Source organism: Salmo salar, chromosome 10 (assembly GCF_965601325.2).
Source record: "Salmo salar chromosome 10, fSalSal1, whole genome shotgun sequence".
NCBI classification, from domain to species: domain Eukaryota; kingdom Metazoa; phylum Chordata; class Actinopteri; order Salmoniformes; family Salmonidae; genus Salmo; species Salmo salar.
The window spans coordinates 117,858,903-117,870,834 of NC_138300.1; the positions used below are offsets into that span (position 1 = coordinate 117,858,903).

The 11,932-nt window shown below is 40.5% G+C and overlaps 1 protein-coding gene across 1 annotated transcript; it reads right to left on the minus strand.

The window, feature by feature from the left end:
• Positions 1-841: 841 nt before the first annotated feature.
• Positions 842-8,314, minus strand: LOC106561665 (ankyrin repeat and SOCS box protein 13-like). The gene is made up of 6 exons (XM_014125832.3): positions 8,134-8,314; positions 4,015-4,214; positions 3,314-3,464; positions 2,904-3,038; positions 2,395-2,586; positions 842-2,136 (listed from the first exon to the last, which is right to left on the minus strand). The coding sequence occupies exons 1-6, from the start codon at positions 8,174-8,176 to the stop codon at positions 1,973-1,975; spliced, it is 885 nt and encodes a 294-aa protein (XP_013981307.1). The 5' UTR covers positions 8,177-8,314; the 3' UTR covers positions 842-1,972.
• Between the last annotated feature and the right edge of the window lie 3,618 nt (positions 8,315-11,932).

The following is an 11,932-nucleotide window of genomic DNA, read 5'->3' on the forward strand; positions in this document are numbered from 1 at the left end:
GAACCAAAAATCGCAAATTTGGACTCCTCAGACCAAAGGACAGATTTCCACCGGTCTAATGTCCATTGCTCGTGTTTCTTGGCCCAAGCAATTATCTTTTTATTGGTGTCCTTTAGCAGTGGTTTCTTTGCAGTAATTTGACCATGAAGGCCTGATTCACGCAGTCTCTGAACAGTTGATGTTGAGATGTGTCTGTTACTTTAACTCTGTGAAGCATTTATTTGGACTGCAATTTCTGAGGCTGGTAACTAATGAACGTATCCTCTGCAGCAGAGGAAACTCTTTGTCTTCCTTTCCTGTGGCGGTCCTCGTGAGAGCCAGTTTCATCATAGCGCTTGATGGTTTTTGCAACTGCACTTGAAGAAACTTTCAAAGTTCTTGACATTTTCCGGATTGACTGACCTTCATGTCTTAAAGTAATTTATTTTCTTATTTGAGCTGTTCTTGCCAAATAGGGCTATTTGGTCTTTTACCAAATAGGGCTATCTTCTGTATACCACACCTACCCGGTCACAACGCAACTTATTGGCTCAACGCATTAAGAAGGAAAGAAATTCCACAAATTAACATTTAACAAGGCACACCTGTTAATTGAAATGCATTCCAGGTGACTACCTCATGAAGCTGGTTTAGAGAATGCAGAGTGTCCAAAGCTGTCATCAAGGTAAAGGGTGGCTACTTTGAAGAATATAAAATATATTTTGATTTGTTGAACACTTTTTTGGTTACTAAATGATTCTATATGTGTTATTTCATAGTTTTGATGTCTTCACTATTATTCTACAATGTAGAAAATAGTAAAAACAAAGAAAAACCCTTGAATGAGTAGGTGTTATAAAACTTTTGACTGGTACTGTGCATAATTTATTTTCAGTAAAGCAACAATGGAAGAGTAAAAAGTATTAAGAACAATACAATCAATTAATATGATAACAAATTCATTTCAAGGGGTGTGCACTTGACCCCTGTGACAACACACTCATTTCTAACACTCCAACCATACAGAAGAAGACAAAATGCAACACTTATAAACTCAAAATAGACATATACAGTATTCATGGAATTTACATAAATCAAATCATTTGTATTATTTACATAGTTTATATACACATTATTCAAAATAAACATATATGTTTGATATTTACACATAATTACACAATCCTAAAAGCTTAGCTAAAAGATTTAAGAATTCAGAAAGGTTGGACAGACTAGCCTGGTCCCAGATCTGTTTGTGCCGTCTTGCAGTTGGCAAGGCACAACATCCCAAACATAAGGCAGGACAAATAGATCTGGTTCCAAGCATAAGACTATGCTTAGTGGGAACGCTTAGGCCTAGATTCAATCCGTATCGTAGCGACTGCATTTAAGGTGAACGCTGCATATCTCGGCTCAATCAGAAATGACCTTTACAGATTAATAGAAATATAACCCTTCAGCGATACAGATTGAGTATCGCCCTCAGTCTTTGGAGCATAGCTAGCCGACACCTGTCACATCAGTAAGGTTACATTTATATCCCTACTTTTCATTGTAGTTTAACTGAAACCATAACTCAGACAAATGAGTTTGGGCTCTCTTGCCTCTAGCCTGGTCCCAGATCTGTTTGTATTGTATAAACAACTCCTATAATCGTTGTCAATGTGTCTTTAGCCTGACAATGACAATAGGAGTTGGCAAGAACACGCAAACAGATCTGGGACCAGGCTACCCTGCATCTTCATTCCCATCTAGTCTGAGTGCCAGTCTGTTTGTGCAATCAGCCATTGTTATGCTAATTGGTTGAACAATGTCAGCATTACAATGAGTTGGCATTGACAAGAACACAAACAGACCTGGGACCAGGCTTAATCCTATGTGGTGGAATCGTTCGGCACAAGACAAAACAGACTCGTAAAAAGGATGGGGCTTGTTAGAAGTAGGATGGGGCTTGTTTGAAGTAGGATGGGGCTTGTTAGAAGTAGGGTGGGGCAAGTTAGAAGTAGTCAAAGTCCAAGTCCAGATCTGGTGGTGGCTGATATGAGAGGTAGCAGGTGATGCGATTGGGCAAGCCCAGTTTGGACACGTCGTCCAGGGCTCTTCTGCCCAGTGCTGTTCTCAGAGCTATCCTGCTGATCTGTTGTAGACTGAGGGGAGTATCTGGGAAAGAGCGAAAACATGTCAGCTGAGTTGCCAACCTGAACTGCATTGTGAGGCTGTAATATTTTCTTGAATATTTTATTTTCACATTGTCCTCTCCAGCACGGTTCCAATTCACCCGGTGGATGTATAACAAATGCAGCTCAGCTCTGCTCAGTAGTGTGAAAATCTCTCTTTGAAGGTCATATTTTCATACATGGGATAATCTTTAGACTTTTCTAGTCTTTTCTACCTACGTGGTATGAATAAAATACTTACTTTCATAGAACTCTAGGCAGATATTGGTGGGAGACCCTTGACTTGTGTAGTTGATGGGCTTTTTGCCCAGGTTGTCCCTGGCATATATGTTCCCACCGAACTCAATCAGCAGCTCGATCAGATCCACATTCTTTACTTTGGCTGCGTGATGGAGCGCCGTCTCGTGGAGCTTGGCAGCGTTCACGTTCGCCCCTTGGAGAAGATGAAAAGGTTTGATTTTAAAGGGAAGTGGTCGAGACTTACCGTTACACACATTCTGAAAATTACAACCTGCATCAAAAAGTACAGAACATTGTTTTAATTGCAAAGTTTCAAGATCAAGTTACGGTTTGAATTTATGTAATGCTTTCAAATATACGTCTGAAGTTTCTCAATCTCTCAATTGTCACCTTATTTTTAAGGTTAGGTTACTTATTTACTTGAGAGAGCACAGTCCCATTAATCGTCTTTGAATGATCAGGAGCAAAACAACATTTTGAAATAATGTTACCACAATGTGGTCTACCCACCTGCATTGAGGAGCACCTTGGCGCAGTCAAAGTGTTGTCTGGCACACGCTACATGTAACGGTGTCCCGAAGTGGCAGTCATGGGCCTCCATCAGAGCTCCCACGTCTATCATGAGCTGAACGCAGTCAGAGTTACCTGTAACACACACACACACCCACGTCAGTCATAGTTTGATACTTGGGTATTGAGGGGGACTAACTACACAATATCAATCAATAAAATGTATTTATAAAGCCCTTTTTTACATCAGCCGATGTCACAAAGTGCTATACAGAAACCCAGCCTAAAACCCCCAAACAGCAAGCAATGCAGATATATCCCATTATCCCAGTGTATGTGTGTGTTCTTTATACTGTGTGTGTGGCGTCCAGGACTGCCCCCCCCCCCCCCCCCACAACATGAACATGTACCCCCCATGCAGGCCTCGTGGAGGGGTGAGAAGGTGAACAGCGGAGGGTTGATCGTAGCCCCGTGCTGAATGAGTAGTTTCACACACTCCAGGCTACCCGCAGCACAGGCATCGCACAAAGGAGTACTGCCGTCAATGTTCCGCGCATCCACCTGGGTGAGAGAGACAGACAGACAGACAGACAGACAGACAGACAGACAGACAGACAGACAGACAGACAGACAGGCAGGCAGGCAGACAGACAGGCAGGCAGGCAGGCAGGCAGGCAGGCAGACAGACAGACAGACAGACAGACAGACAGACAGACAGACAGACAGACAGACAGACAGACAGACAGACAGACAGACAGACAGACAGACACAAATCAACATTACAGCACCTCATTTTTTAAATGTTCACTGATACCCCTCAAGAGTCCTTAAATAGAGAATCTGAACTATTGATGGTCCATCTTATAACAAATCAATGTGTAATTTCAAATCTAAAAAACCCTTAGGCTCCCTGGGACTAGCTCCCCCTCAAATTCTGAATTTGGCTTCTATTCAAATGTCTCCCGGCCCTCACAGAAACAGTCACAGTTGTTTGCATGTAGGGGTTACTGCAGATTAGTCACCACCCTAAGGTTTCCCCCCCATTCCAGATTCAGCAGTAGTACCACTACCGACAGACCGATCACAAGAGAAAAATAGCCCTCTGACTCACGTGAGCGCCAGCGTCCAGCAGCAACCGGACACACTGTGTCTGTCCCTGTATGCAGGCCTCGTGGAGGGGGGTTATGGAGTCCACAGCCACTATGTTGACTGCTGCCCCTCCCTGGATCAGCTTCTGTAGCTGAAGAGCCTTGCCCTGGGCTGCTGCCTCATGTACCGCCGAACGGTCTGTCCAGAACCCCAGGCCATGAGCTGCAGGCAGGGAGGGAGGGAGAAAAGCAATGAATTCCTATATACGCTGAGCTCCAAAATTATTGGGACAGTGACACATGTTTTGTTGTTATGACTCCACCACTTTGGCACTTCGTCCAATAGAAATTAATGGTAAATCATTTTGGAGTCACTTTTATTGTAAATAAGAATAGAATATGTTTTTAAACACTTCTACATTAATGTGGATGCTACCATGATTACGGATAATCCTGAATGATTCATGAATAATGATGAGTGTGAAAGTTAAATATCATACACCCTCCCCAAAAAACAAATGCTAGCCTCCCATGTTATTGTAATGGTGAGAGGTTAGCATGTCTTGGTGGTATGATATATAATGCTAGCCTCCCATGTTATTGTAATGGTGAGAGGTTAGCATGTCTTGGTGGTGTGATATATAATGCTAGCCTCCCATGTTATTGTAATGGTGAGAGGTTAGCATGTCTTGGTGGTATGATATATAATGCTAGCCTCCCATGTTATTGTAATGGTGAGAGGTTAGCATGTCTTGGTGGTGTGATATATAATGCTAGCCTCCCATGTTATTGTAATGGTGAGAGGTTAGCATGTCTTGGTGGTGTGATATATAATGCTAGCCTCCCATGTTATTGTAATGGTGAGAGGTTAGCATGTCTTGGTGGTATGATATATAATGCTAGCCTCCCATGTTATTGTAATGGTGAGAGGTTAGCATGTCTTGGTGGTATGATATATAATGCTAGCCTCCCATGTTATTGTAATGGTGAGAGGTTAGCATGTCTTGGTGGTATGATATATAATGCTAGCCTCCCATGTTACTGTAATGGTGAGAGGTTAGCATGTCTTGGTGGTATGATATATAATGCTAGCCTCCCATGTTATTGTAATGGTGAGAGGTTAGCATGTCTTGGTGGTATGATATATAATGCTAGCCTCCCATGTTATTGTAATGGTGAGAGGTTAGCATGTCTTGGTGGTATGATATATAATGCTAGCCTCCCATGTTATTGTAATGGTGAGAGGTTAGCATGTCTTGGTGGTATGATATATAATGCTAGCCTCCCATGTTATTGTAATGGTGAGAGGTTAGCATGTCTTGGTGGTATGATATATAATGCTAGCCTCCCATGTTATTGTAATGGTGAGAGGTTAGCATGTCTTGGTGGTATGATATATAATGCTAGCCTCCCATGTTATTGTAATGGAGAGGTTAGCATGTCTTGGTGGTATGATATATAATGCTAGCCTCCCATGTTATTGTAATGGTGAGAGGTTAGCATGTCTTGGTGGTATGATATATAATGCTAGCCTCCCATGTTATTGTAATGGTGAGAGGTTAGCATGTCTTGGTGGTATGATATATAATGCTAGCCTCCCATGTTATTGTAATGGAGAGGTTAGCATGTCTTGGTGGTATGATATATAATGCTAGCCTCCCATGTTATTGTAATGGTGAGAGGTTAGCATGTCTTGGTGGTATGATATATAATGCTAGCCTCCCATGTTATTGTAATGGTGAGAGGTTAGCATGTTTTGGGTGTATGATATTTGTGTGCCTGTAACTTTCTCACTCATCATTATTCACGATTCCTTCATGACTAACTGTAATCATGGTAGTATCCACATTAATGCAGAAGTGTTTAGAAACATATTCTATTCTTATTTACAATAAAAACGTGATTCAAAATGACACAATACATTATTTACCGTGAATTTCTATTGGGCACAAAATAATCTGAAACACAACCAAATCAAACATCAAATGCATCCAACAAGTTTGTAAAGTCAGAAGCTTGATGTAGTCATTACGTGCTAGGAATATGGGACCAAATAGTAAACTTTAATACAAACTTTAAACTTTAATACACATATAAGTGAATTTGTCCCAATACTTTTGGTCCTCTAAAATGGGGGGACTAAAAACAAAAAGTGCTGTAATTTCTAAACGGTTCACCCGATATGGATGAAAATAGCCTCAAATTATAGCTGACATTCTGCACTTTAACTTCATTGTCACTGTATCATTTCAAATCAAAGTGCTGGAGTACAGAGCCAAAACAACAACAAAATTGCCACTGTCCCAATACTTTTGAAGCTCACTGTATGATACAGACAGTACATGCACATGTTGTATGATGCCTGTATCTATTTATTCTGCCCAATAACTGTTGATCTAATTTCATGATACAAAGAGGGCAATTATATATTTTACAGTCAAATTATTTGAGCTCATTACACAAAGTAGGTCTTTAATTTATGTCTGTATTTATTATTAAATAATGTCAGTTGTTGATTTGGGCAGGAGCTCACTGGAGCTGAGTACCAGTGTTGTGCCAAAAATCTCCCCCCTGCCAGAATTCTCCCTCCTCTAGGTTTAATATAACACACATACATTAATTATTCATTTTAGTTGCCTATCCTGACATGAAGTTTGTTCTATAGAAAGTATTTGACTCTGATGTGTGCCACAGAAAGTATTTGACACTAGTGACAAAATTAAGTAAATTAGAAGGGGGGGGGGGATTTCGGCATGGCCATTTCCCTCCTATCTTGGGACTGCAAGGACTGGCACACTTCATAATCATTTTGGTAGCTCATGTTGACCAGTAGTGTGTGCCACAGAAATTATTTGACTCTAGCGACAAAATGAAGGAAATTAGAAGGGAGGGCGGAAATGGGGGGGGGGGGGGGGGGGGTCCGGCAGGCAAGAAAATGGCCATGCCGAAATCCTCCCCCTTCTAATTTCCTTAATTTTGTGGCTAGAGTCAAATACTTTCTGTGGTACTTATCAGAGTCAAATACTTTCTAGAGAACAAGCTTCACGTCAGGATAGGCAACCGAAATTAATAATGAATGTGTGTGTGTTATATTAAACCTAGAGGGAGTACAATGTAGGCAAGCAATAAATATTTCAGAACAACTACTTGTCGAATAAGACATGGGAGAGATTAGGAATTTTTGCAAAGAGATTTATTTATAGACTAATACACTTGAAACGAATAGCCAAACCCCCTCGATCAAACCGCTATAAAAAAAAACTAATGAAACAAAGCCTAACGTGATCATTGACAGCTGCCTTAAAGGACAAATAAAAAATGCTTTCTGCTACTAAGATCAGTGAAATGTAGGCTAAACTAACAACGGAGTAAAGAGCAGAAATCTCAACTAGCAAGCAAGTCGTGTTCTGGCAGAAGGGAGAATTTTGGCACCTCACATTTTCTAACGCTTCAGCTCTTGTTCCTACTATAGAATATGAGCTCGAAAGTATTGTGGAGCTCCTGCACCTAAAAATAAATACTAGCGGCACCCAAAATGAGTACCGGCATCTATTTCAGTCCAAGTCAAGCAGTGAAAAAACACGGTGCTACATCTTGTGTTATCGCTGAAACCCTTTGTAGGCTCCAGGGCAATAAAACCATTGGTCCAAGACACCGCTCTCACGCCACGTGAATCCTGTCATAAGCTTACCCACTGCTGACGTCCGCTGTCTGTCTGTGTGATGGTTGGTGACATGCATAGGCATAGCCCTAACCTAAATCTATTACATCTAGACGACATTGGCTAGATTAATGATCTGGTCGGCAAAAAAGCTAGATACAGCGAATGAATGTTAAATAAGGATCACCTAGGTTACCTACGTAGCCTACAAAATAGTACATGCTCTAATACACTGGTCACTAGCTTGTTATAACAAGCTTAGCTGAATGGTCTCAAATTAGGTCAGTAAAACAAGGAAGAGCAGAACGTTTTCTAATATTAGGCCTAAATAAACCAGGTAAATAAAATACTCAACAAGGGAGAGGCATGACAAATATTTTACTATAATTTTGCTTGTGGGTTAAGCGTTCATGCTGTTTACGTCATGAGCATTAGCCTCTTTGAACTTTCAGACAGGCGAGACACAAATAAAACAACTCACCTATATCTCCAAACAGCGATGGTCTGGCACGAGTAATCTCCATTTAGCTATAGATATTATATCCTCTAGTCTTGCAGAATAAATTGATGCATTTTAAAACGCAGAGAAGACCAGGGAAGCATTGCTGCAGTAACGTTGTTGATAGTGGTGGATGATGGCTTAAATTAGAAGCACACAGAACTGAAAAGAACGTCAATGGCTTGTGGGATATGTAGTTTGTTGTAACCTGGTCTCAGAGTATTTCTTTACAGGCCGGTGGCGAATTGGTATACGACAGAAGAGGTGACCAGATCCGACCAACATTGAAACCTCAGCTGCAAAAAAATAAGGTCAGTGCTCTTTTTCACGGATTTGGGGGATAGCACCTGTATGATTGCATTAAATGTTGAATTGAGTGATGTGAGAGTGAAAGGCGGGAGTGTTTATAAAGGATTTTAATGTACTCTGGGTGTTAGACGCTGGTATATCCGAAGGAGTTTATATCTGGTGACCTGTCTTTAGGATTTTGTGTGGAGAAAAATGTTTTAAAGGGAACCAAGTATTCTGTGCAAATGGAAGATAGGAATCAGGTATAAATCCAAACAGGAGGAGGAGGGGTCCACGGTATCTGTGGCCACTACCAATATAAACTAGCTAAATGTTGAGACCTTAAATGTAAAATTGGTTGAAAGACATTGGCACAAAACGTAAATTGGAAGGCGAAATATAGTAATATAATTATGAGGGAGGAGGTCAGAGACATGATTACATTAACTTCTTTGGGATAGGGGGCAGTATTTTCACGGCCGGATAAAAAACGTACCCGATTTAATCTGGTTACTACTCCTGCCCAGAAACTAGAATATGCATATAATTAGTAGATTTGGATAGAAAACACTCTAAAGTTTCTAAAACTGTTTGAATGGTGTCTGTGAGTATAACAGAACTCATATGGCAGGCCAAAACCTGAGAAGATTCCATGCAGGAAGTGCCCTGTCTGACAATTTGTTGTCCTTCTGTTACATCTCTATCGAAATTACAGCATCTGTGCTGTAACGTGACACTTTCTAAGGCTTCCATTGGCTCTCTAAAGCCACCAGAAAGTGGAATGGGTGTCTGCTGTCTCTGGGCAAAGTATAGGAGCAGAGTTTGTAAGTGGTCAGCCTGGGGACAGTGAGACTGGAGATGCGCAGTCACGAGAACTCGCCATGTTTTTCTTTCTCTCTTTGAATGGTTGGAATATTATCGCTATTTTACGAGACAAATAGCATAAAAATGGACTTTAAACAGCGTTTGACATGCTTCTAAGTATGGTAATGGAATATTTTGAATTTTTTTGTCACGAAATGCGCTTGCGCGTTACCCTTCGGATAGTGACCTGAACGCACGAACAAAACGGAGTCATTTTGGATATAACTATGGATTATTTGGAACCAAAACAACATTTGTTGTTGAAGTAGAAGTCCTGGGAGTGCATTCTGACGAAGAACAGCAAAGGTAATCCAATTTTTCTAATAGTAATTCTGAGTTTAGCTGACCCCGAAGTTGGCGGATGTCAAAATAGCTAGCCGTGATGGCCAAGCTATGTACTCAGAATATTGCAAAATGTGCTTTCGCCGAAAAGCTATTTTAAAATCGGACATAGCGATTGCATAAATGAGTTCTGTATCTATAATTCTTAAAATAATTGTTATGTATTTTGTCAACGTTTATCCTGAGTAATTTAGTAAATTCACCGGAAGTTTTCGGTGGGTATGCTAGTTCTGAACATCACATGCTAATGTAAAAAGCTGTTTTATTATATAAATATGAACTTGATTGAACAAAACATGCATGTATTGTATAACATAATGTCATCTGTTGAAGATCATCAAAGGTTAGTGCTGCATTTAGCTGTGGTTTGGGTTTATGTGACATATATGCTTGCTTGGAAAATGGCTGTGTGATTATTTGTGTCTATGTACTCTCCTAACATAATCTAATGTTTTGCTTTCGCTGTAAAGCCTTTTTTAAATCGGACAATGTGGTTAGATTAACGAGAGTCTTATCTTTAAAATGGTGTAAAATAGTTGATTGTTTGAGAAAATTGAATTGTGGTATTTTAGTTGGTTTTGTATTTCGCGCCGTGCGATGCCATTGGCTGTTGGCTAGGGGTTCCGCTAGCGGAACGTCTAGATGCAAGAGGTTAATATAGGTCGCCTGTCTAAATACGCCTAGGAGGGGATGGTCAGATCTTCCGGAGGCGCACATCTCGGTCTGATTATCCATTGAAGGAGGGAAACCTAATATAGCGGAGTGAGATACGTGATGTTAACCTGTTATGGCTAGGGGGCAGTATTTTCACGGCTGGATAAAAAACGTACCCGATTTAATCTGGTTACTACTCCTGCCCAGTAACTAGAATATGCATATAATTATTGGCTTTGGATAGAAAACACCCTAAAGTTTCTAAAACTGTTTGAATGGTGTCTGTGAGTATAACAGAACTCATATGGCAGGTCAAAAACCTGAGAAGATTTCATGCAGGAAGTGGCCTGTCTGACAAGGTGTCGTTCTTCTTGTCTCTGTTTATTGAAGAGTGAGGATCTTAGCTGTCCCGTGACACTTCCTACGGCTGCCATAGGGTCTCAGAAGGCGGTAAAAAGCTGAATCGTGGCTTTGCAGGCTCTGGCTGAAAAAAAGTAGCGCGTTTGGGTAGTGGCTGGTTACAGTACTGTGAGACTCAGGCTCGTGCCCGCGTCGACCGAAAGCTTTGTTTACTTTCCTCTGTTTAGCTAAATGGACATTCCCGGTCGGAATATTATTGCTTTTTTACGAGAAAAATGGCATAAAAATGGATTTTAAACAGCGGTTGACATGCTTCGAAGTACTGTAATGGAATATTTAGAAATCTTTTGTCACGAATTGCGCCATGCGCACGACCCTTCTTTACCATTCGGATAGTGTCTGGGACGCACGAACAAAACGCCGCTATTCGGATATAACGATGGATTATTTTGGACCAAACCAACATTTGTTATTGAAGTAGCAGTCCTGGGAGTGCATTCTGACGAAGACAACAAAAGGTAATCAAACTTTTATAATAGTAAATCTGATATTGGTGAGTGCTAAACTTGCCGGGTGTCTAAATAGCTAGCCCGTGATGCCTGGGCTATGTACTTAGAATATTGCAAAATGTGCTTTCACCAAAAAGCTATTTTAAAATCGGACATATCGAGTGCATAGAGGAGTTCTGTATCTATAATTCTTAAAATAATTGTTATGCTTTTTGTGAACGTTTATCGTGAGTAATTTAGTAAATTGTTAGCAAATTCCTCCGGAAGTTTGCGGGGGGTATGCTAGTTCTGAACGTCACATGCTAATGTAAAAAGCTGTTTTTTGATATAAATATGAACTTGATTGAACAAAACATGCATGTATTGTATAACATAATGTCCTAGGTGTGTCATCTGATGAAGATCATCAAAGGTTAGTGCTGCATTTAGCTGTCTTCTGGGTTTTTGTGACATTATATGCTAGCTTGAAAAATGGGTGTCTGATTATTTCTGGCTTGGAAGCTCTGATGACATAATCTAATGTTTTGCTTTCGCTGTAAAGCCTTTTTGAAATCGGACAGTGTGGTTAGATAAAGGAGAGTCTTGTCTTTAAAATGCTGTGAAATAGTCATATGTTTGAAAAATTGAAGTTTTTGTATTTTTGAGGAATTTGTAATTCGCGCCACGCCTATCATTGGATATTGGAGCAGGTGTTCCGCTAGCGGAACGTCTAGATGTAAGAGGTTAATGAGTCAATAATTGCAAGGAACAACAGAAAAATATGC